This window comes from Ambystoma mexicanum, chromosome 3q (genome assembly GCF_040938575.1).
Source record: "Ambystoma mexicanum isolate Mex_15411 chromosome 3q, UKY_AmexF1_1, whole genome shotgun sequence".
NCBI lineage: Eukaryota > Metazoa > Chordata > Amphibia > Caudata > Ambystomatidae > Ambystoma > Ambystoma mexicanum.
The window spans coordinates 692067695-692094640 of record NC_090926.1 but is presented as its reverse complement, the minus strand read 5'-3'; the positions used below and the strand labels follow the sequence as shown (position 1 = coordinate 692094640).

Below are 26946 nucleotides of genomic sequence, written 5' to 3'. Positions count from 1 at the left end.
CGTACCTGTCAGTAGGGAGGACCAATACAAACTGGCTTTTACCTTTGGGGGCCAGCAGTACACATGGACCCGAACTCCCTTCGGATACCTCAACTCCGGCAATGAGTTCAACATTTTCCTACATAAAGCCATGCCCGACCTGGGTGCGAGGGGTAACCTGGCTTATGTAGATGATGTCCTCCTCAAAAATTCATCTGTGGAAGAACATATAGCGGAGATCCGTTATTTGCTGACCCAGTTGAGGACCGCCGGAGCAAAACTTTCCTTTCAGAAAGCATAGTGGTGCAGAATCCGTGTTAATTTCTTGGGGCATGAGATTACTCCTCAGGGTCTCTGTCCCCAAGAAAAGAAAGTGGAAGCACTTCAGAAACTGAAAGACCCCACAACTCTGCGGGAACTAAGGAGCCTCCTTGGACTGACTAATTAAAGCAGAAAGTTCATTGAGGGCTACGCAGAGATCACCAGACCCCTGATTCATCTCTTGAAGGGGGGGTAAAGTGGGAATGGGGTCCAGAACAATCCAAGGCAGTAAGACAGTTCAAAAGAAGCCTCTCACAAGTGCCCTGCCTAGCTTACCCTGTCAGAAACAAGGAGTTTTTCCTGGAGACCGGGTTCTCTAATACGTGCTTGACGGCAGTATTATACCAAAAGCATGACAACGTCAATAAAGTAGTCTCTTATGCGAGCAAAACTTTATCCTCTGTGGAGGAAAAATTCAATGATTGTGAGAAGGCACTCCTGGCAACGGTGTGGGCATTGAAAAATTACCGCCCGTTCATCCAGGGGGAACACATCATAGTGGAGACTCCACACCAGCCTCTGCAATATCTCCAAAGTGACAGAATCTGAGCCGGAAATGTGAGTAATTCCCGAATTACTTCCTGGATTCTCTCAATGCAAGGCTTTCCTGTGGAGGTCAGATATGGCCAAAGCAAGAAGAGTCCCCTCGCGCAAGGTCTGGCTGACTTGCATGATTGTGCCAGAGAAAACTGTCTCGAGGACGAAAGTCTGAAAATCAAGGACAACATGGAGGCTCGCCTTAATTCCCCACACAAAGTATTTGAAGAAGACAAGTGTGAGGGAATGCCCACTGTCTATGTGGATGGATGCTCTTACCATGTTGACAACAAGGGAGAGAAAGAACTGGTGGCCGGCATAGGGAATGCATGGGTGAATGAGTCCCCAGAACCCTCCGCTGGGTACAAAATTGGTCCCCGAAGTAGTCAGGTGGGAGAATTGATGGCTGTGTATCAAGCCATCCTCACTGCTGTCGAACATCATCTCCACAAACTGGTCATAATCACAGATTCAGATTATGTACGGAACGGGTTCGTGGAGCACCTGGTTAATTGGAAAACCAGAGGCATGTTATGTGCTAACAACAAACCCTTGAAACATGAGAAGTTAATCCAAAATATTGATGATCTGGTCACCTTGAATGGGATGACCATCTATTGGAAAAAGATCAAGGGTCATTCCAAAGTAGAGGGACCAGACAAAACTGGGAATGACTTAGCTCATCTGCTGGCCAAAACCGGGGCCATCCAAGGGGATCTAATAGAAATAGAGTCCCTGTTGGGGGGAAATCCAGGTCACTGCTATCACTAGGTCCCAGACAAATGCTCACAATGATCTTTCAACTGCACAATGGAGTAAGGAGACCCCTGATGCTGATTTAATTACGGCTCAAAAAGGGGATCCAATAATTGGTAAGTTTTACCAACACATTGAGGACCCTGAGAGCTTTCCCCTGACGGATACCGATTACATTGGGAAAGAGGACCTTAGAGTGTTGATGAAATGTCAAAAAATTTTACGAATCCAAGACGGATTGTTGGTAAGGAAATCCCAAGCTGGCCATGATCAGTGGGTGGTCCCTACCTCATTCCGAAGCCTGATGTTAAGTCACACCCATGATGCGGCCACCGCTGGTCAAAGGGGGTTTCACACAACACTTGAGCTCTTAAGAGAGGTTGCATACTGGCAACACATGGGGCAAGAACTCGACCAATACTTGAAGGGGTGTCTTGTGTGTGCACAATTTCAGCCAACATCCCTCACACACCGGGCGCCTCTCCAAAAGAGGGGGATGACACTGCCATGGTCAGATTTGCAAATCGACTTCATAGGCCCCGTGATTTGCTCCGCTAGGGGAAACAAGTATATGTTGATGGTCACATGCTTGTTTACCAAGTGGGTGGAATGTCTCCCAGCCCCAAACTGCAAGGCAGAAACAACAGCTGCCCTGATGATTAACCACATCTTTTCCCGTTTTGGTGCACCTCAAAGGATTGAGTCAGACAGAGGTAGCCATTTTACTAGCGAAGTAATGACTAAGATGTGGGAGATACTGGGGGTCAAAAGGAAGCTACATATTGCTTACCGGCCAGCTTCTTCTGGGGCAGTAGAACGCTACAACCGGACCATTGTGAGCATATTAAAAAAGTTTGTGGCAGATTCTGGGCCAAGTTGGGATATCCGATTACCTCTGGTCCTAATGGCCATCAGATCTACCCCTTCATCTGCAACTAAAATGTCACCATTTGAGCTGATGACTGGACGCAAGATGGTGCTTCCCCAGCATTTGCTCTACAGAACCCAAGAGCAAACGTTGATAAATGCCTCCACAACTCATGAGTATGTGGAGAATTTGAGGAAACACCTCCAACATGCTTTTGCCTATGCTCAGCGGAATCTAGAAAGATCAGCCGAGAGTATGAAAACACACTATGGGGGTCATTACGACCCAGGGGCTAATTGCGCCAACTTTACCACCATGGTGTAAACTACATTTACACCATGGTGGATGGCGGATTTACCGCCCCATTCCAAGGTGAGTGGGGCGGTAAATCCCCATTTCCCATTTTCCCTTCCCCATTCCAATTTTTGCCCCATAGGGCATAATGGGAGTGGGGAAGGCGCTAATTACGCCACCGTAAATTACGGTGGCGTAATTAGCATCATGGCAGGTTAGCGCCATGGATTTTAACGGCTGCTAAGAGCAGCCGTTAAAATCAGAATAGGCGTTAAGGGTTAACGACGGCGTTAACCCTTAACGCCTGGGTCGTAATGAGGCCCTATGATTTGAAAACCACCAGGAAGGAATATAATTGGAAGACCGGGTCTATCTATACAATTTCCAAAGGATCCAGGCCAAACAGCGAACATTTTTGCCTACATGGAAGGGACCTTGTGAAATCGTGGACAAGATCTCCCCAGTCGCTTACAAGATCCGCATCACCAAAGGTAGTTTGGCAGAGGGGGAAGACAAGTGGGTCCATATTAATCAGCTAAAGTGTTGCCATCCCAAGCACGCTCTGCAACAACTGGAGGAGTCCTCTGCAATACCAGAGGGGGCCGCTCCAGAGTAATTCAGTTCCAACCCTAAAATATTCCACATATCAAAAATATAGTAACATAATGTAAATGTTTCCTAATTAAATCCTGTTTTTAAAATAAGACTGCAAAATGTATCCTGATGTATAAAATGTATCTGTTCGCCACACCATTAGTAATGGTGGAAAAATGTCTAGGATTGTGTATTGCCGCTTTGCTTTGTCATCCTAGGAGAAAGAAAACCCAGAGACTGACCACGGAAAACGACCTGGAGACCGGGAGCAAAGATCCGAGGGGCCCGGGGTACCGCCCAATACTCCCATCAGGACTGGCGAGGAGAACCGATCGATCCATCCTGATGGAGGAAAAGATGCTGAACTTTGTTATCTGCGGAATCGGAAGAAGATGATGCGGACATCCCAGCGCGTGGATCAAAACATCCTTTGCACCCGACTCCCCCTCGACTCAAAATCAAAGCGCAGTCGGGCGGGGGGGCTTGTCAGGGGTTTTGACCCATGTTCGAGTTATTATGCTGCAACATTTGGGGCTGTGGGCTCAAAAAATCCAAGATGGCCGAAAAATCCCACATTTGCGCCAGAATCTAGGAAAACCGCGCAGTTTTGCGCACACCAAAATGGTCGCCGAACCTGCCACCCACCAGTGCGAGCGTGATTGGCCAGGAGTGGCATGGGTGAAATGTGTGCCAAAGGAAAAACAGCAGTGCCGGTTGGCTCAAAAAGCACTTTGAAATCACCTTTGTTTCTCTGAAATGCAAGCTAAAAATGCCTATTTTAAACATTGCAAGATATTCAAAAATCTCAATGAACACCAGCAGACATTTGGCAGAAGGTAGACTTGCATACAAAATATGGAAAGAGAAAGAGCCTAAAATAATGTTCATAATGAAACTGGCTGAGCTGTGGATGTCAGCAGCCTAAGTTAAATTGAACTGAAAGACACTAAAATCTAAAGGTTTAAAGTAAATGAGTGACCTACTGTTGAGTGTCACATAGTTTACAACTGTTAAATGTCATAGTTTTGAACTTAGAATCAGCGTTCTAGCTGCATGTGTAAAAATTGTAAGTTTGATTTGGATGAAGAAAAGCTGGGAACAAAAGTGACATTTAGCTGAAGCCTGGCTTAAAGAGATTGAATTCTGCCCGGCAACTACCCCCGACAGGAGTTGAAACTTGCTCAGCCACTCTTCCCAGGCCTGGTTGCATTCTGCTGCCCCCACCAAAAGGAGATGACACCTCCCTGATTGAATCAGGGGAGGAGCACCTAGGACTGGAGGGAAACAGAACAATGAGCTTTCCTTTGCTCAGGCAAATATTAAATTAGGGGGGGTCGTAAATGGCTTCCTCTTGAGAGAAGCGGGGAGGGGCAGTGCCTCTGTGAGCAACTTGAGTTGGAGGAAGTGGACAAACCAGAAATTCCACCATGTGCTTTGGGAAACCACACCCCTCTGGGCCAGAGCATAATTTTAAAAAGATGGATAATTCATAGTACGGACTTATCAAAATTATATAATTAATATCATTATTCTTGTGATTTTATTGTGCACATTTTAAGAGGTCTTAGGACTCTATACCATGTTCTGAGGCAAAACCCCATGAATTATGGAGATTGCAGACACAGGGTTCACGCTAGAAAAATGAAAATTTACTGGAATATGTGTAGAAAGGCGGTGTACATCTGTGTAATTTTTGGTAAAAATCCAGTATTGGTAAACCAACTAAAAAACGAATATAAGTTACCATTTTTGAACCCTGGCTCTTAGAAACATCAGAGTTGAAACAGAGACCTACCCAAAGTAATATATGATATGTACATGTAATGTCAACCACTTGTGTATTTGGGAAATATGTTTAGTTATGAACATTATTTTCTAAGGTAAAAGCCAAAGGGGAGTGTTCTTTCTTTGGAGCCATAAATATGACACCTGATGACATAGGATGACTGACTGCTCCCTTCTCAATTCAGGTCAAAGAGAAATCCTGGACCTATCAAATCATGAGTGGGTTAGGCATAGAAAGTTAGCATCCACACCCATTTTCAAAAGACATAAAAAGAGCCACTGGAAGCCGGACAGGGACATTCATTTTCTAACCTTCAACTGAATTCCTGCGCAGCACGCTGACGGAGAACTCCAGAATCCACTTGATCCAGACTAACTCCAGAACAAAAACTCCAAAGAGCTGAACTCTTCTGCAGGCCTCAAAATCTTTTGCAAACTATTCAACCGCCGGGCTGTGCGGTTTGCTGCTTGCTAAGAGTTCTGTGTATCCAGAACAGAACCAGTACCCAGAAAGCAGTGCGGTATCCAGAATCCACTTGATTCAGACCAGCAGAACCAGAGACCCAGACCAGACTGCTGTGAACAGAACCGGTGCATGATTGACCCGCCGAGCAGAGAGTACGGCAGCTAAACTTGTTGACCAGATCCGTGACTAGGCCATTCCTTTCAAATTTATAGTGCGAGTACCCAGCTAGAACTGTGCAGAACCCATCTCTTAGCTTAAAATAATCTGATTCAAAACATTTGAACCTGTTTAGAACTGCATCATAAGAAATCGTGTGTTCCTCCTGTTGATTCAAACCTTTCAAAGCGCATCTGTCATTCCGAAACTGTAATTTAATTTCTGAAAAACTACCTTTACAAAATCATCTGTATCTTTGGAACTGTGCATCCTAGGAACAAAGCTCTAGACCGAATTGCTACTCCTTATGGCGCCTCCATAATTGCGCTCGACGCACTCGAAAAAAAGTGCCGCGATTTGACATTTTGCTTCATTTTAACCACGTGTAGAAAGATCTGTCCTTTGCTTCCATTACTGAAATCCGTTTTCAACCAGATAATCCCTCATTAATCATTGTTGGTGTGGACCTGAACTGATTTAAAGTATCTCTCACTCATCCTGAACCTCTAGAGGGAATTAAAATCAATTTCAGCATATTTCACTCCCTTGCAAATCACCTGAAAGTCTTTCGCCTGTGTTTCAAAATCTGTCTAGTGCAGGGTGCCGTAGCCAGTTCCTTCACTGGTGAAACATTAGCCTCTTGACTTCAGAGGATGGTTACCGTCGTTGTCTGCACGACCGGTAAGTTTCTGGACACCTTTTGTCTTTATAGTCTTTTAAATTCGTAAGTATGGCAAGCGCTCTAACTGTCTCTTTCCTTGCAGATTAGTTAGTGTTGAAGAGGCGCCGGAGTATTCGCAGGCGTTTGATTGCGACAAGCGTGATGGGCGTGAGTAAGTACCTGCTTAATGTCTCTTTCTTTGTCTTTGCAGGCGACGATGCAGAATGAAGAAATCCGGAATTCGCCGCGTGCCGGTAAGTGTAACAATGCTGTTGTCTTTGCAGATGAAGATGCAGCGTGAAGAATCCGGAATGCACAGCGTGCTGGTAAGTATAATAATGCTGTTGTCTTTGCAGGTGAAGATGCAGCGTGAAGAATCCGGAATGCACAGCGTGCCGGTAAGTATGATAATGCTGTTGATCTTTGCAGGCGAAGGTGCAGCGTGAGACACGGCCGCTGCCGATGGATCAGGTGAGTAAGCACTGCGTGTAAAGTTCGTCTTGCTAACCTGTTGTTTCTGGTCTTTTGCAGGTGCTGATGTTGATCGGGTACAGGAATGGTAAGTATAATTCTTGCAGGTTCAGGATCAAAAGAAGAAGGGCTGGAACAGACTCGGTGAGCGTTCTGCTGCAGATGCAGAATAACGCGAAGCACGTTTCATCAATCGGGTGTGGTTTAAATAGCCTTGGAGTGATGAGGCGTCTTCTTCCACGGCCCCGCCTAGGTAAGAAAAGAGTTCCTGCTTCCAGAAGAGTTCCAGTGCTGTATCCAGGGAGTGGAGCTGCCCCACCCAGGTAAGAAAGTAGTCCCTGTTCACAGAGGGCTTCTAAGAGGCTGGTAAGTAAGCAGCATGGTCTGCCGCAGGTAAATTCACCCAAGCACCTTCACACCAATGATGAGCCCGGCGCTTCCAGTGCCGGGACCGATGCTTCTGATGAGCCTGGTGCCACCGGCGCCAGGACAAGGTCCAAAAGGTCCCTGTGGGGACCGGCTGGTGCCTAGGATTAGGGTTAGGGGCCTGCTTCCAAGGACGTTGGGCTGATCCTGGCTCCTTGGAAGCAGTGATCATGACAAAATCATCCCTGGTGCTATAAGCTTGCTAGGGGGGAACTGAATTCATATTGTACTGTGATTGTATTCCTGAAGACTGTGCGTTACTTCCATCTCCTTACATTGCATAGGGGGGGAGTGAATTGTTAGAGAAAAAGTGATCATATTATCTTTTGCTGAAATCATATCAAGTTTATTTCTGCACTGCCTTTTATTTCATCTTTGCATCTCCTTGAAACCATAAAGCATTCTCAGCTACCTTATCCTCTATACTACTCCTAAGTAATTAAACCAGTATGCTAGTATAACATCATCCATTGTTGATCACTGTCATATGTCTAAGTGTGAAATCAAATATTAATTTATTATAAAAGTGTGATATATATCTATTGTTCAATTTTTCAAATAAACCTTTTTAATTTGCAAAACAAACCTACTTCTTGGCTCAGTGGGGTCAGGGGGATTCTAAGAGAGGGGCGCTATACAAGGGTTCATCATCCAGATTATAACTTGTCATAAAAATATATAAATAAGGGCTTTCCTTGAGCAATCCCAGACAAGGCACTGACTTAGTGGGAATGCTTGATTGGAGTCATTAACAGTCCCTGGAAGTGCATCCCTTAGAACTAAAACTAATTTAATTTTGGGTTTCCAAAAGAAACACATAGAAGACGGAGTATGCCACTACCACCATGCAAAGCTTGACATCAAATTGCCTTTGTGTCACATAAAACGTCCCTTATGTCATGTGAAATCATCACCAGTATGTGCTATGGTATGTAATGTCAAAGGAGATAGATAAATGGCCAGTACATTATGCAAGTGTCTGAAAGCAGCCACAAATGTATGGAACAAGTACAAAAATAACACCCGCTCATACAGATCCATAATATTCTGGACAGGAACAGTAAATGCATAATATACTATACTATCAACAGTGGATATAACAATCTGTTGGACAGTGAATCATATTTTCACAAGTGCATCAATGTGCCATCATGCAGCGACCAAGAACAGGGTGGAACGGACAAACACTATACCTGCATTGTGCAATCAGAAGGAGCAAGTGCACAGATGTTCAGAGGGGTGCTGTGTGGTATTCGGAGGGTGGCAGCAAGTTCAGGGGTGGTTCAAGTGCAACCAGTCAGTGGATGCTCAGGTAATTTCTGAGAGATGCAACTCTCACGGGTCAATCCCCAAGTGCAGTGATGATGACACTAGTCCACGTTGCGGAGGCAACTGCCACACAAATTGCTGGGTTTCACAGGGGCATGTGAGACCTTGAGGCACATCAAGCAGCAAGGACAAAAGGAATGGGGAGATTGAGTGAGCAGAGGGATTGCTTAGCAGGGAAGAGGGAGAGAGAAGGAAGAGTATAAAATGAAACACATGGGTGTAGGTCATGGTAAGTAAGGAAATTAGTCCCCAAACAGAGGGCGCCAGGATGGGTATCCCGTGGGTTTGGCCCCTGCTGACGATAAAGATCCACTGGAAAACATCTCTATCAATAACAGGATCACCTGAAGAAGGTCAGAGTAACATGATGAAATGGCTCTGGAGGGACAGCATTGAGGAATGAACATTATCAGATAGGGAGTAAGCCCGGCCTCACAAATCACTGTGCACAATGTATACTTCCTATGACTCGTCTGCCATGGCTAGCCTGTGGAGGATAATCAGTGGCAGACAGATGTGGACTCTGGCCTTTATGACGAGCATAATACTTGCTCCCTTCTCACAAATGAATTACACAGGGTGTGGATTACAAGCATGGAGTTGGTTCAATAGGCAGTAGCACTAGTGTAGCATGGCGAGTAACACAGCATGTGTAAGATTGCACATCTGCGTGATGTTGTGGAAGTGTACTTTAACTGTGTGCATCAAGACCTGCAAGTTGAACTCCTTCAGAATCACATGAATATGTGGCAGTCATGTAAGGGGGTAGTTGAACATCAAGGCAACATCCCTGCCTTGGAATGAGTGTGCATGGAGTGCGAACATGTAGGAAGGACTGAGTCAGTGGCACAAGTAGACTGCAGGGGAGTCAATAGGGACATGCAATTTTGTAAATGCGCACCAGCCAAGATCATTTTGAGGGCACCAGCCCAGGATGGTTGTGGGGCAGACATGGTGAATAAGGGTTTCAGTGTCACTACAGTGTTGAAGAGTACTCCGTCCTCATCATAGAACATTAATCATAAAGAAAATGTTCCAAATATGCGTAACAGCAGGCAAATGTATATGTCAAAGATGCATGGTAAAGGAATGGGCACCTGCATGCTGGTGGCTGTAGTAGGGCAGACGAAATGAGTGTGCCCATTGAGAGGTGATTAGGTGCAACAAACTTTCACTGACTCGAACAGCTCTTACGGGGTTGTCCATTTTCTTTTTTCTACCTCTGTTATTTTCTCTTCCTGCTGCTAATTGTTATGATCGTCTATGCTTTTCTTACTCTTTCCCTTCCCTTCTTCTCCCCCTGTCTTTTTTCTGATGTTAAGATACATAATTGCTCTAAGTGTTTTTATGAGAAAGTTTCTTTCAGCAGTTAGTATGATTGTCTTCTTTAAGGCAACATTATTTATCATATATTGTGCTGTTATTTTATTAATTGTCTGCACTCATTAGTTCTGTTTAGGTTTGTTAACAGTGTCTTTGGTTCTTTTTTTTAATCTTTGGAGAACTCTGTATATTAATGTGTTAAAAGTCATAATTTTGTTTTCTTTGTTTTCATTTATGGCTAAAACACAATTTAAAAAAAAGAGAGTGTATGCATAGATCAGCAAGAGAATTAGACCTAGAGGAGATGTTTGCAATTATGGTTCTGTATGAGCAGCTGTACACCAATAGGGATGACACCTTCATGTACCTGTCAGCTTGGTTGAGTCCTTCAGGGGAGACATGAGTAAATGAGGAGAATGAATAATGATGATGGCGAGTGTCAGGGTGCGTCGAGGGGCGTAGGGGTGTGTATGAAGTGTGTCTCAGTAGTTGGTTCAGTCAGTCAAGTGTATTATCAAGACACATGTGGTGCGAGCACATAACAAAGGTACTAGGAGAATATACAGTGGATGTCTTCACAATGAATAATCCACTCATCACTTGCTCTTCCGCCAGAACCATGCTCGATGGCACAAAGTACTCCTGCACATTGACGGAGCGCCAAGGGAAGACATAAGCTAACAACGACAAGCAAACATCTAACATCCTAAACATACAAATAATGTTAAAAGTACACTGTAAACCCCCAGAACATGGTCAATGCAGATTTCATTGTTACCGCATACCTATGGTGTAATGCTGCATCTATTCCAATGCCTTACCACCATGCACCCAGATGCGTTGCACTAGAAGCTGCATACACCATGTTGCCACATGCCTGAGAAAAGGAAGAAAACCCACTAACAATACAAAACCTGAAGCTCTGTAAGACCAAATAGGCCACATAGCAGCAGACATAGCAACATGTTTGTGGAATGACAATGCTGTAGCACACACTAATAGTTGAACCATAAATCTGACCCAGCAAATCTGAGAAACATCCCTAATCCCACAAGCCCTGATAGGTATCAGATGTGCCACTCATTAGACCTGATAAATGTTGAATGAGGCAAACCTCAGCTCAAACATCTGCCCCTGCCACAGTCCACAAACTGTTGACCATGCTACACACCCACAACCAACCATGAAAGCCGGACATAGTCAGAAAGCACAGTTATCATAATCAGTAAATTGTGTCTCCAGCAATCCATCAGATTATCAAGACCATAACCACCATTGGCATCACCCCTGGGTGATTAATACAACCCTGGAGCAATAGTGACAGAGCTAAAGGTTAGTAAAGCCAGAGTGACAGTGCCCCGCTCCCATGCAAACACCACCAAAGTGTCAACAAATGCCATGCACTCACCTGTCCGTGGCACGTACCGACCTTGCATACGATGCACACCATCGGAGAGATGCTCTATCTACATGTAATGCAATGCAGAGTAACGGCACAAACTACATTCACATACATGATCACAGTTGATACCAGAAAGAAAATATGCATACAACACAAGTGCAGGAGCAATACAGGGTGACACAGGTTGAATGGCCATTGACATTGATTTGTACAGTGTACCACACCAGAGAGAGGGAGAGAGAGAGAAAGTGGCACAGAGAGTGAACAATAAGGAAATGACAGATCAAGGAGTCCATGGCCTGGTTTACCAATGTACAATGGCATGCTGCACAGCACAATCAGTGCGCCCATTGAGGTATCCACATAGGTAGCTTACACAGTGACATGAGCTCTAATCAAAAAACAACAATGCCATGTGAGCATGCAAAGGACATATAAGACAACCGACACATGCAGCAAAGATGCCCAACAATAAAGCATGCCCAACATGCAAGACAGTGCAAATGCTTGCCAAATAAATGTGTCTGCATGTTATAAATCCCACATGACCTTCACCAGTATGTGTTGCCTAATTCGTCAAAGGAAGGACATTGTCTGGTGGAGGGCATGAGGAGTGTGGACTTCAAATGGTGAAGGATGTCTCACCCGGGACAGCAGTCCCCGCCATATCACGGATTACTGGAACAACATGGGCGAACATATTAAAATACCCATTGTGCAGTATAATTGGTACAGCGCACACGTGCCATGGAAAAACAAAGCTATGATTACCTGCACATGCCATCCTGTGCACCCCCATGCAAACATGCTAGATGTCTTCACTAGGCATGCCTGCACGTACACCACTGCACATGTATAGTCCCGGAGGTGTTAATGGCATACCTCAAGGGCAATCAATACAAAAAATAACCAAGACCACTACCAGGAAAGGGCAAAACAAAATATGACATGCCAACATCTGGCCGGGAAGCAGGGACGGGGTGTGGTGGGAAAAAAGAAACAAAATGTCTATCTTGGATGGGGGGCTGGAGGGGTTCCACTTAAGAGGGGGGAGGGGCAGGGTGTACAATTCCCTCCATGGGTTCATGGACCGCACAGCTATCCTGGATTGGGAGGGCTGTCGCTGCTGTCGCCACCTTCCTGTGTAGCATGCAAAGGTGGTAGTGGTATGGGAGGTTGACCCCTTATAGCCCTGGCCTGGTCCTCCATGGCAGCGGGCAGGCGGGACCCAGATGAATGCATCTGCAACATGAAGCCATGGAGCTCTGCATGCAACACCTCACGGGATGCACAGAGTTTCTCCGAGATGGTATGACTCACAGTTGCATTTGCTGTTGGTACTGTGTACTGCGGGCACTTCCATTGAAGCTCTGAGGGCTAGAAACTCTTGCCTCTGGGCTTCCCTGTGGGCCCGACCCTCTGCAAGCAGGGATGCCTGCAGAGACCTCAGATCGGCCCGTCGGCCCCTGCTGCTGGCCTCCATGTGCAGCCTGTGTGAGTGACATGTGGACTGCAATGTCTGCATCTGGTGCGCTACCTTTGTTTCTCAGGCAAACATAGAATTGGCCACCCTATCCATGCTCTGAGCCAACATCTCATAGGAAGCACCCGGTTGCTGTGCAACACGCAACATTGACTGCTACCACACTGTCTCCCCAAACGTGACACGTCCACCACGTGTGCATGCCCCACACCTGACGGACCCAAAGTAGCATGGCCCTTGATGTGAAGCTGCTGTCTGTGGCTGCAGGACTGCATCCCTCCCTTGGTCATCCATCCCAGGACCGGAAGCCAATACAGTGGAGCGTGGCTTTGCATCCGTACCCACCACAGACGGACGTGGCAACAGTGACTGGCCCTGTGAGGGGACGTGACCCCCTGCAGACGCACGGGCTACAACAGCTGCAACACTTGGTGCACTCACTTTTGACAGCATAGAGGAATGGACATCCGGTTCACCACCAAAGCTACTGGTATCGTTGGAGTCGGACTCATACTGAGTCCTTCCCCGGATGGCTTGTAGCACAAGTGGATTTTCATGGGCTGGCACAACACGTCCTCCATTGGTGCTCAGGCTCCTGTTCTTCCTCTACCTCCTCCCCTGAATCTGGTGGCTCATCACCTGCACATGGACACATAAAGACATGAAGAATCATGTTAATTGCATCTACTACATGCATTGTCATCACAATGCTGTCCTGCAACACACTGCCATGCATGTTAACATGCCATAATTTGCATACACACACTATGTCCAAAAATCTCCTAGATCATGGTGTATGCAGACTTGCCACCACATCCCATGACCCTGACCATGTAAGCACTGCACACATTGCCAACAGACATGTATCTGTGGACGCACATCCTATCCCATGGCACAGCAAACAGTATACTAAAACATGACATTTGTGAGTCATCAAGTGGATATGCAACATGACATTAACCTACAGGAGAACGAGTGCATGCATAATTACAACCAAGTCCACTACAATTACATAACACCAGTGTACCACTGGCACAGCGAGTGCACACAATGTGGAAATAGGCAGAGTGTGGTGTCCCAGGTGTGTGATGTGGCGAGTTTGATAACGTGCTGGGAGATGGGAAGAGGGGACAGTGACACACAAGAGGGACAGGGCCATGCACCCTTCACCCATGGGGAGGGATGTGTGTTGAGTGTGGCAGGTCAACATGGATGACGCCAGACAAATATCTTACAAGGGGGTCAGTGCCATAGCTGCGGCAGGGATTTGCACCGTGTAGTAAAATGCTCTGTCACTCATGGCACAATGTCCCGCCCGCTGACAGTGTTCATGGAAGGTATGAGAAGCGGGAAACCACCTATGAACATGTGTGGGTGGAATTTCTACTACATGCAGTGCATGATGTGTAGCACATGCTTCAGACACAGGCCCTTGACTGGCATAGGTGAGTCACTAACATCACTGATGTACATAGCCAGATGCCATGTTGTGTTAGCATGTCGGAAATGTCTTTTACTATCTGACGGTTGTGGATGACTACTGTCCCAAAGCCATGTTCAACCGATGCGCAGCACATGGGTTGTATGCACTCTGTAGTAAACTAAGCACGGTTCAGTACACCATGACATGGTTCACCCATGGCAGTCATACTAATGCAGGCAGAAGTGCTACACAATCTTACACATTTATTTAATCTACATACACATATTCAGAATGCACACGCTTCATTACTCACCGGATGTTTCCTCGTAATCTGGCAGGCCTCCCACGCCTTGCAGCTGATCCACATGAATCAACTCGCTCATGGCCTCTTCATGTGGCCTGAGATCCTGCTCCTGTGGTGACCCACCTCCAGTCACCAGAGCAGAAGCGAGTTTGGCACCCAGCTTCGATTTGGTTCGACGGTGGAGGCCATTACACCGCTTCATGACCTCACGAGCGGTGTGGCTCTCATTCCCCAAGGCGTTGATGCCATCCGTGACTCACTGCCAGTGGGCCATACGGTGATCAGGCGTATGTGTGCTCCCTGGCTGTGTGCACATGTCATGGTGGTGGTCACACATGTAGTCCCCGAGGATGTGGCGTTCATCATCATTGAAGCTCCTCTTCCTCGACGTGGCAGTCTCCTTTGCCGTGCTTTGGGAATGAGCCTTTCCCTGTTCTGCATGCTTTTGCCTCTTGGAAGGTGGTGCAGACCCTGTGTGCCTGGGATCCCTCAGGGCAGTAGGGGCTGGACCACTAGTGGCCTGGTCCATGCCATCACCCACTGATGTTGGGTCAGTATCTGGCCCTGCAGGTCCCTCAACCTGGGAGCTGGGTCCAGGGCCTTTAACTGTACATCCCTTCCCCATGGACACACAGACATCAGCTGCCCCTGCGTGTCCGTGTACCTGGGCGGGGGGCAACAGATACTGTTGCAGCTCCCTGACCCTAGCGGTTGGGGACAGCAGCTGCATCTGCAGGTGCCTCAACATGGGAGCTGGGTCTAGGGACTTTAACTGTACGTCCCTTCCCCTTGGACGCACGGACATCAGTTGCCCCTGTGTGTCCGTGTACCTGGGGGGGACACGACAACAGATACTGTTGTGGCTCGCTGACCCTATTGGTTGGGGACAGCAGCTGCATCTGCAGGTGCCTCAACCTGGGTGTTTGGGTGATCAGATGACCCTGCAGATCCCTGACCCAGGGTGCTGGGGACAGGTGTTTTGTGTGGACGTCCCTTCCCCTTCGACACACGGACATCATCTGCCCATGTGTGTATGTGTGCCTGTGTGGGGGGGGGGGGCACCGGCTACTGCTGTACCTCCTTGACCTTAGCTGTTGGGGACAGGAGTTGCCCCTGCAGCTCGTAACCCTGGATGCAGAGGACAGTAGCATCACCTGCAGCCCCCTGATCCTGTTGGGGGTGGGGCACTGCTCTCTCTGCACGTCACCTACCCCTGTAGGGGGGGCAGCAGCTTCTGCTGCACATCCCTGACCCCAGCCACCTCTGCCACCTTTCCCTCTAGGTGCTTTCAAACACATGGTACAGATGGATTTGTACAATGGAAGACACACTAAGCAATTGTCCTGGGGAGTGAGGGGGCAGAGTATGTGATGTAAAACATACTAGTATGGTCCAGCAAGCTTCAATTTTACCCCTGGTGGAAAAATGAACGGGACGTGTAACCCACAGGCACCCCAAATATCAAAAATGCGTGTACGCGACCCCTCGGTAGCTCTTGTGAAAAGAAAGTGTTACACAGTACGCTGTGGCACTCAGCAACATAAAAATGCATACTCGAAGCTCAGGAAAGCTACTGTGATGTTACGAATGGGGGTACACGATACACAGGGGCACCCAGAGTTTGAATAATGTGTAGGTGACTCACAGTTGGCCTCAGAAAAAAGGAAAGGACACACATATGCGCGCAGAGGCAAATCCCCCACCAAAATAAGAAGCTTGCACTGTCACAGTAGTGAACAAATTATGTACCCCCAAAAATCCGAAGTCCACATGTCCGCTCCAATTCACACATGCAGTTTGTCTTACGCACTCCTTTATACCCAATCTGAACGCCAACGCCCAGCGCGTGTCACGTAACTTGCGCGATAAGGCCCTTTCCTCTGACTTCACGTGTATGCCCTGATTTTGAACGTGCGTAGTAACCGTCACTCTGTTTCCGGCTGCCTATGCGAGAGACACGGAAGACCCACGCTCCTGCCTGTGAGCCTTTTACCAGCCTCCTACTGCCCTGCGCTGCCTCCTACGAGCCATCTGCTGCTGCCTGCCCACTGTTTGCCTGCTGCCCATCTGCCCTGCAATTTGAGTGCCTGCTGTCCAGCCATTGTCAGTGCTCCTGGCGTTGGCCCTGTGACTAACTTAGCTGATTCAGAAGACTCACAACGTGCCAGAACATTACCACCGCTCCACAGCCCAGCCCCAGGACCACCTTGCCCACCCACTCCTGCCTCAGGGGTTGCCGTGTCTGAACCAACATCTTCAGAGGTTAGTGGCAACCCTGTGTCAGTGAGGCAGAGGGCTGTCAACTTCACTACCAAAGAAGTGGACATCCTGGTGGAGCATGTCCTGGGGCATTATGATGCCCTCTTCCACGCCCCAATGCAGGTCGGCAAGGAAAGAGGGACGCTGATCTGAGACCGGATCGTGGATGCCATCAACGCGGAGGGGGTGGCATCCTGTGACTACCCCGACATGCACAAGTCCTGGGAGGACCTCAAATCCAGGACCCACGACAAGGCTGGTGCCAACCAACGGGGTTGTAGGGGCCAGTTGAACAACACTGACATGCAGGTCCTGGAGAAATTCTACCTGGCGCTGCACACCCAGGACAGCGATTTGCTGCTCCGTCTGGAGTCTTCAGGTGAGTGTCCATGTGTTTCTGGGCTCCACAGTGCATGTCCATTTTAATGTATGGTGGGAGTGTACAACTTGGGCTTACAACAAGTATGCCTCTTGTACGGATGTCCGTGTGCATGTCCCAGACAGTGCTCTACATGTGTTTAGTGAACCATGTGTGATTTGAATGGTCTTACGACGTTTGCATTGTGTTGTACTGCAGCATTTCACTACGTGCATGTGGTTTGTTACATGTGTCTGAGACGTGCATGTGGGAGTAGCGTGACAGATGAGGTGGTGTTGGCAACCTCATGTCCATGCATGGTGTTAATGTGTATGTGTCTAAGATGTGACTGTGTGACTGACCATCACTCCTGGATGAATGTAACATGTGCATTTAAATGTGTGACCTAGTCATGTTGCGCTTTTGCTGTTGAGGGGACTCTGATGTGATTGCTCGGTGCACTGCTTGAAGACTGTCAGGTGATGCGTGTGCATGGCATGTGTATGAGCCCATGATGCATGTGTGTCTAACATGCGCAATTGATAGGTTGTGACAGTGCCATGTCCCCGGATGGGATTGGCTGGTGTGAAGGACCGACATGTATGTGTATGTATGTACATTGCATGTACCTTTGTGTTGTAGAGGGTGGTGATGGTTGTACCCTTTAGCAGTGGAACAAACACACATCGGTGCAGTACCCTAATGTTTGTGTTCTTTGTCTCCTTATCCGCAGTTACGTTGGAAGAAGAGGGCGGAGAAAGTGCTGTGGAGCAAGGTAGCAGGGATGCCTCCCCCAGGCAGAGAGACGCAAGGCCCAGTCACGCCCCCTGGACATGACATCATTGGGGAACGAGGAGGCTGGTGCCGCGTCTCACCCATGGGCCACAACTGCTCAGGGGACGTCAAGGAGGGCGAAGGTGGACATGGACTCCTCGGCAGCGGGGGGGCAGGTGAGCAGACACAGGGGCCATCCTGGTGGTGGTGAGGTGGGTGTGACTGCTGCAGTCCTCACCAAGGGGCATGCAGCTGTGCAGGTCACCGTGGAGGTACCTGTGCAAAATCCTGGCCCTGGTTCAGCGCCTGCAGCAGTATGCACCTGCCGGCATGCCCCAGGCCGGACCCATCCACAGGTGTCGGTTGTTTCCACCCAGACCGACACCCCAATGCCTGCGGATGTTGCCATTCGGGACAGAGTGGTACCCCTACTAGTCGGTATTGGGAAGCATACGAGTTAATTTGTGTCTGGTATCTCCTGAACTGGATAGTAGCATTCCTGGTCTCAAATTGAATGCGTGGGATGGCCACTTATGCAACCACTTCCTCGTCTTGCTCCTCTGTGCGCCAGTCGCCCTCCTGGGTGCCTTCCGGCCCAGATACCACCAGGGCTCCCTGTGCTCCAGTCCCACCCATGTCGGCCCGTCTGGTGGAGCTAACATCCCTGCATGAGTTGGGAGTCGACAGTGGATCAGCTGAGGTGGTCACCATGCCGATGCAGGCTACAACAGGATCTATGGTAATGGAGGGAGAGCAGGCACCCAGGAGCAGGGCACGGGCCAGACATCCCTGGCTAGTGTCATCAGGCCAGAGGGTGTCCATACAAAGCAGGTAACGGGTGCTATGGCAGCAGCAGGCTCTGAGGAGGAGGCTTCTGTACCAAGGGCAAACCATTCCAAGGGGGCAGGTATGCGTTGTCAGGCTGGACGCAAATCGAGGATGTCTTCCATGTTCGTGCGATATGGGCAGTGTATCAGGGCAGAGGCAACGGGCATGGAAGGTGAGTCACCATGGCCAGGGCAGAGATTGCACTGCGTTTGGCAGAGAGGCGGGCTGCCTTCCTCAAGGATACTTGCAGGGAGTGGGAGGGGATGGAGAGGTCCATGCTGGTGGCCCTGCAAGCCCCCGAGGAGAGTACGGAGGCCTGCCTAGGGGAAGTGGACACAGTGCTCGATGATGCCCTTGTCCAGATATTGAGTGACACTGGCGACGAGGAGGACTAGCCCGCTGCCTGTGTGCATAGTTTTGTAGATATGTTTCCTTTACTTTTTCATTATTATTTGGAGCTTGGATCATGGACATTACTCCATTTCTTTGGTACATAGTTCTGTAGGTGTAAGTATCCTTTTCTTTTTTTTTTTTGCGTCGACTTTGGACTTTCCTCCATGTTTTCTTGTACATAGTTTTTTTAGTGTGTTTGAGGGTTCATGGTCACCTTGTTAAATTAGTATTTTTTGTATTTTATATTGTAAATATTTGTCTTCACCTGGACATTTTTATTTTTCTATTTTGGACTGGGCATATTTTATGATTTTATTTGCTGTATGTATGAGGACAATACAACAGTTGAATATATATTTTCTTTACTCGCACAGCCATTGTCAGTTATTTTTGCAGTGTGCCTGTTTGAAAGTCCATTTAGTAGCCCTGATCCTGCCCATTATTTGTAATGTGTGTGGTTGCTTACTTGCATGTGTAATGTTTGGGGTTTATTAGCGGGTTGAATATACACATGGGTCGGAACAGTGGTGGTGTGTGAAGTGGGATTTTGTGTGTGCATGGGCAAATGGCATTTCCATTCACTGTGCATTTGCCCTCACTGTGCTTGTGAGTGAGGTGGGTGGGGTGAATGTGGGATTGTTACATGTTCAGGACATTTGCGCATGATTTGCTTGATACTGTGTAAAACACAAGTGGTACTTTCCCCTTGACCAGCATGTGTTTGTACAGTTTTCATTATCTCTGGTGTTGGTCAACCTCTTGCACTGGGATACACTATTGGTATTTCTTTGTATATACACATTGGCTGCCCAATGCAGCTGTCTCGGTGCGTGGTGCACTGGCTGATTGCCATGTCTTTCACATATGGGCCAACAAGTGATGTGTTTATTAGGGATTCTCTTCTAGAAATAGCAGCTCAATGAGGCTCGGGCTGTGAAACACCTGGCCAGTGTTTGTTCATGTGGCACACATTAAGGGTGGGTTTGATACTGTCATTGGTGAACAATTTGTCCCTGGGGATTGATGCTAAGACATTGTCACATGGCCAGCAGGGCCTCACTATGACATTAGCTTGTTACACGTGTATGTTGGGAGATGGTTGCAGACTGTAATTCTGTTTGGCCAGCTGCCACAGTCATGGATGTGGGCCGGGTGAATGCATTCATTTTGTTTTGCAGGATACATGTTCCAGTGGATATTGTGTCTCTGGTGTCACAACACAGCAGTCAAGGTGCATGACACACAATCGATGGGGTGATGATGTTGCACTATGTCACAGTACATCATGCAGGTGATGTCCCATGTGGAGGGGGCTGCCTGCAGGGTGGTTTCACGGGTGATGGGGGCTGGGTTATCACATGTGGAGGGAGCTGCCTGCAGGGTGGGGTAATGGGGGCGGTGGTATCGCATGGGGAGGGGCTATCTGCAGGGTGGGGTCACGGGTAATGGGGACTAGGGTATCCCATCTGGAGGGGGCTGCCTGCAGGGTCGGGTCACCGGTGATGGGGGCTGGGGTGGGGGTATCCTGTCTGGAGGGGGCTGCCTGCAGGGTGGGGTCACAGGTGATAAGGCTGGGGTATCGCATGTGGAGGGGGCTGCCTGCAGGGTGGGGCACAGGTGATGGGGGCTCGGGTATCCCATGGGGAGGGGGCTGCCTGCAGGGTGGGGTCATAGGTGATGGAGGCTGGGGTAACCCATGTGGAGGGAGCTGCCTGCAGGGTGATGTCATGGGTGATGGGTGATGGGGGCTGGGGTGGGGGGTATCCCTTATGGAGGGGGCTGCCTGCAGGGTGGGGTTACGGGTGCTGGGGGCTGGGGTGGCGGGTATCCCATCTGGTGGGCTGGGGTGAGGGTATCCCATGTGGAGGGGCTGTTCCCAGCAGGGTGGGATCACGGGTGATGGAGGCTGGGGTGGGGGTATCCCATGTGGAGGGGGCTGCCTGCAGGGTGGGGCCACAGGTGATGGGGTCTGGGTAACCCATGTGGAGGGAGCTGCCTGCAGGGTGATGTCACAGGTGATGGGGGCTGGGGTGGGGGTATCCCGTCTGGAGGGGGCTGCTTGCAGGGTGGGGTCACAGTGATGGGGGCTGGGGTGGGGGTATCCCATCAGTAGGGGCTGCCTGCAGGGTGGGGTCATGGGTGATGGGGGCTGGGGTATCCCATGTTGAGGGGGCTGCCTGCAGGGTGGTGTCACGGGTGATGGGGGGGTTGGGGTGGGGATGTCCCGTCTGGAGGGAGCTGAATGCTGGGGATTGAGAGGTGTTGGGACGCCATTTGTCTGGTGGTGGGCCAGGCCTTGCGTGGGAGGGCATGTGTTTTCTAGGAGGGCGCATGGGGTTCGTGGGGTGTTTTTGCGAGATTACGCTGTGGTGCGGACGGGGATCGCGTGGTGTTTTCACGCGATTACGCTGGAGTGTGGCCAGGGATTGCGAGGTGTTTTTGCGTGATTACGCTGGGGTGCGGATGGGATTTGCGTGTTTTTGCGCGATTACGCTGGGGTGCAGCCTGGGGTCGCGGGGTGTTTTCGTGCAATTTGCCTGGGGTGCGGCTGGGGATCGTGGGGTGTTTCTGCACATTTTCCCTAGGGGGGCTGTGTGCTGGACCAGGGATGGCGTGGAGGAATGCGTCTTGTTAGGCATTGAACTTGCTTTTTGCTGTGCGTGGGGGCGGGTTGGGGGCGTTACTCGCGCAGATTGCTGTTACTTGCACTGCAGCTACTGATGCCTCAGGAAATCCATGAATACGCGTGCCACGCAAAGATTTTTCTGTGCTGACTCCATCTCGTTGCACGGCCATTGCGCCTTTTCTGCACCAGATTCTATGAATCGGCCCATAGTTTCAATCAATCCCTGTGATTTTTACTGCCAAATCCCGTTTGAATGGTGTGAACAGCAAGGACAAACATATAAGCGTGTCTGCGGTTAATTGCCTGACTAATAATAAAAAAGCAGACAAACGCAAAAGGAAAGTAGTATCCCAAGCAGTGATGTATCCTAAACGTCCACGAATTAGCCAGAAGTTTAATTCAGTAACATCTGTGCCGGGCACACAATATCCCTGCAACCACCATCCCACTATCGACACCTCAGGCCCCTCACTTGACCACTATAGGGAACTGTACAAGTGCTGCAGCCGATGATGCGAGCTCATCCTGCCCCACGTCCTTACCTTCTAAAAATGTGAACCCAGGTAATCAGTGCGATTATGCAGACAGCTCAACCAAGTCTACCTGACAAGTCAAATTAGCAACGCCGTAGCCAAAGTGGTTATTTATCCCAAGAAGAATGCTAACCCGACTGGCGAGATTATGCTTAATGTGCTACAATGAAAAGTTATATCCCCATTTGGATCTGCCCCCCCCCCTCTCAATCGTGTAGTAGTCCTAAGTTTGTTTCCTAACATTGCTCCATTGCGAGTCCTTCGTTAAAATGACATCGTGCTGGTTGACCAAGTTGATCATAGCTCTACGAACATCTCAAACATTCACTTTAAATCCGACTCCCTGTTAGATTATGTTATATCGTTTCAGGATGAAATGTTCAAATGGGTGATGGATGCTCCTCTAATCAGATTCCCTCCACCAAGTCAAGACATTATGCTGACAGTGCAGTGAAATTGAACACTAGAACAGGAAAGCCACTACAAGATAAATAATCTCATTCTAGGGTAGCAAGTGGTCAGTGCGCAGCACATCCCCTCTTCGCCAACACTTAAACAGTGCGAGATGCCCCTCTCAGTCTAACATACATGCAATTGAACAGGCAACATACTTAAATGTTACCAATGCCATGGGCATAAGAGATTGTAAACGCTCTCAGCTTCCCCATCAAACGACAGCCACTGAGGATGATGAAACGGGATATTGACAATGGCAGCCTGTGATCTTTAAATCCCATTTTCCGCAGATGTTACGATGACACTCAGATCGTGATATCTTGGAACACCCATGGCTATGCACATGTATTTAGTGATGATGGACTAGTAGCTCACTTAAATGTCTATTTGATTATTGCCTTGCAGGAGACATGGCTATGTGAAACTGTGGAATTCGACAGGAGTGCAACTGTCTGTAAAGTAGCGCAAAGGCCTGAAAGGAAGCCCAAAGGGAGGACTGATTATTTCGGCATCTTCCTTTTGGTCCATGAAGGAAATATATAGCCCAGTGCCGACTGTGTTGGCAGCTGAGCTTAGCAATTGCACTAGTCGTCTTGTGCTAATAAATGTTTATGATCCCCCCCAATAACAGAGCAACTAATGTGAATGTGGCCGTGGTTAGATCCATACTAAATTCCCACAAAACACTGCTACTAATAATATTGGTTGGATTAATGCCTCTATATAGCTAAAAAACAAACAAAACAAAAAAAACAATGGATTCACATGCATCCTGTTAGACTGAATCTAAAGAATAGTTTCTCCTTCTAAATCATTATCATTATCATTAAAGAATAGTTCCTCCTTTCGTTTAAGGAGTTCTTTCCGATTCCAAATCTACTATCCTAAGTGCAGCTGATTATCGTATAGTTCTTCATCATGCTATAGATGGACATTTCTCAGCAGAAAGTGAAACCTCTTGAGAGTTCCACTTATCTTGCTGGTAAAAGATGTTTAAATGATATGAAGATCAAAAGTCAACAATAAAGGAAGGGAATCCTCCTGCAAAGCAGTCACTAAATCCTTCTTGCTTTTTTGGAAAAAATGGTAGTGCCATTTCAAGGCAGAAATTATGTATTCATTGATGTTGGTGTTCCATGATTGTAATGATCTCATTCTATATACATGAAGCTCTTTCCATTGCCTAGATTTTGGAAAAGATTCTTAGGGAGTGAAGGGGAGCAATAACATTTTATTGCTCCTTCTAAAAGAAAATATTTTGCATGGTTTGAAATTTGAAATGTAAGGGCCGCACTATTTCACTCCTGAAGAACAATTTATCGCTTGGAGTCCTGCTTTCTATCTATTTTCACTGAGTGAAGGGAATTTTCATTATTTGTACCTTTAGGTGCATACAAACTGGTTTAATTCAATTGTTATGTAATGCTTGCTGTATCTTGTTTGTTCCTCTTGTAAAGCGTTTTGGATAAAAACGCTATATAAATTCAATAAAATACCAATACAAACTAAAGCTGTGGCAGAGCAGTGCTAGAAATCAAGAAAGCCTTTTTGTGTTGTGTATACCTAAGAGGGTTCCGTTTCAGTATCTCCAGGTCTGTTTGTCATTAACTTCACCTCAACTAGAGTTTGCGCACCTAGAGGAAAATGGAAACGTTCAGTAAACATTTTCCATGGACATTTTCTCCAGTAATTTACCTTTGACCAGTAGCAGCTTGCCTTGAACATTGACGATCGTATATCACATTTTAAATCGACATTCTCTGTGACACTTTCAATTCCCAGATCGAGGAGTTGGTTTGCACATTCCAGTTACTATGCTGCTCTTATTTTGCATGAGAGGGGTCTTCATCACAGATATGTATGGAAATTAAAATATACATATTGTTTACCTGCACACTTACCACTGTTTTAAAATGATGCAAAGAAAATTAAGATTTGCATAGCAAAAACACATGTGGTGTAAGCAGCTCTGTAATTTACTAATGATTCTAGAAAGTATTTACTTGAGAGGTGTATGGCCCTTAATCTCGTGTGTTCAGTTCTTAAAGCTGTCTTTGAGGAAAATAAAACAGTGTTGAAAATGTCTCAGAGATGTTATGGTCGTTTTGGAAGCAGGCCATTCCAGTGGATACATACGGTCTCTTCTAAATTAAGAGAAGCCAATGGAGAGGGCAATTCTGGGGGGTGAGATGGGTGATGTAATGGCTACATTTACCTGTGATGCTTCCCATGTTATCCTTTCTCCCCCCCCCCCTTTTTCGTCATCCCGCTGGTGGAGTTGGAGATTGTTAGATGTCCAACCCGGTGGAGGATTTATGACTAGAGTGGTTTTAACAAACTTACAAGGGGCTTATTGACAATGTTGAAGTGTCACATGGCAAGTCATAAAGCATGAAAGCATTGTTTGGCTCTCCGCCTGTACCCCTCCCATGACATTTGGTTTTCTTCAATAAGATGATTTTGAAAAAAAAAATGTATGTATTTTAGAAGTTACATTTGAATTTGTAAAAGGTACAGAAACTAAGATTAAAACAGTATTAAATGTTGGAAAGGAATATTTTGGCCCTGATTCATGGATTATTTGCGCTGAAAAAACGGGATTTCTGCACCATTCTGCCCGCAAATCCCCATTTGTTAAACGGGGATTTACGGGCAGAATGGCGAATAAATCCCGTTTTTTTCGGCGCAAATAATCCATGAATCGGGGGGTGTTCAAATTAGCACACATGCTTAAATTCGAAAATTCTTATTTGCTTTTCGCCATAGCCTGGACATAAATGTTGTTGTTTACTTTCAGTAAATCTCATGGAGAAGTACCGGCGTGGTGGCTTCACCAAATTGTGGCTGGCTAGTGCATTCAAAGGCGCCACTGGCGTTAACCAGACTATAACACCCATTGGACATCATGTTGAAAATCATTTGCACTGGCTGCAAGTAGTTAACGGTGGAGTCGCTGATCTTGTTCAAGGAATTGCCTTGACTGGCTGGCAAAGGTAAACTAAATGCTTCTCCCCATTTCTTGTTATTGTTTGGTCATCAGCAACAGTATTATGTGTTTTTCTGGTTAAAACAAGCTCCTGCTCATGGGGCCCATTTTTAGTTTTGGATATTAGGTGGCGATGATGTAAGCACTACTTGTTAGCGAAAAACATGATCATGGTCGGGGAAGATAGATGAAACGTGAGGAGGGACACAGAGCCTGTGGGTGCTTGGTTACTTACCCATCCCTGGCCATTCTAGTACCAATGGCCATTCCCAAGCCCTATCTGCCCCAGCCCAGCCAAAACACATTTCTCTGGAATCATTTTGAGTTCGTTATATCAATCACTAACATCAAACTTTGTTCTGTGATGGATGTTATTTCACCTGACAGTGTTATTTCAAAGCAGTCTTCTGCGAGTGAACAGCATTTTTGCAGCTGTAAATGCAGTACTGGTGTAACCAAAATGTGTTAACCAAGTTCGGCCTTCAGGCACTTGATTTATAAGCAGTATGTGTGTCCTCTCGTCTGAATTCTTGTTGAATACAAGCATTGGCAAAGCCAAATGTTTCATCTTGTGTTTAGGTATTTGACAGGTACTGCTATCATATGCCTAGGTACTCAAAACAGTTTCCAGTTGTTGCCCACTTATGGCCAGTTACTACCATTATGGCAGTGCCCTAAAAGGACTTGTGCTATGCCTATACAAAAGCCAAAACTGTTGGCCCTGTCAGTGCTTGTTGGTATTTGATAGTGTGGGCCTAGATCCAAGAAACTGAAGTGCCTTACAGTAAACATTTTCTTGGAAAATAAGCATCTTGAATATGAGTTGCTGTGTCTGACACAATATGGTTGTCTGCGATAGCAGACTCGATTACATAAGCCAAAATGTGTTGCGGGAAAGAGAAACAACATGGGATTGGGGCAGTGGTAAATGGTACACTTTGCAGGCAATTTATATATATTCATAACCTAGAGATAGGCAGAGAAAGTGATTTTGTAGGTACTGCAGACACCACTTGATTTCTAGTGGAGTCCTAAACCAGAATTGTAACCAGAGTCTGTGCATTGTAGCATAGTTGGGTTACCAACTAGACCATCTCTCTTCCGGGTACTGGGAATTTGCGTCTTCCAATTGTTGGAAACGTAGTTTTTTTTTTT

General features: G+C 47.3%; 1 protein-coding gene across 3 annotated transcripts in view; it reads left to right on the top strand.

Moving 5' to 3' along the window:
• The window catches only part of HEXD (hexosaminidase D), a 750596-nt gene that overhangs the window by 468094 nt on the left and 255556 nt on the right, over positions 1–26946 (top strand). For all 3 annotated transcript variants that reach the window (XM_069654607.1, XM_069654608.1, XM_069654605.1), the window contains exon 9: positions 25603–25798. In XM_069654607.1, coding sequence (XP_069510708.1) covers positions 25603–25798 — 196 coding nt within the window. The remainder of the gene's footprint in view (positions 1–25602; positions 25799–26946) is intronic.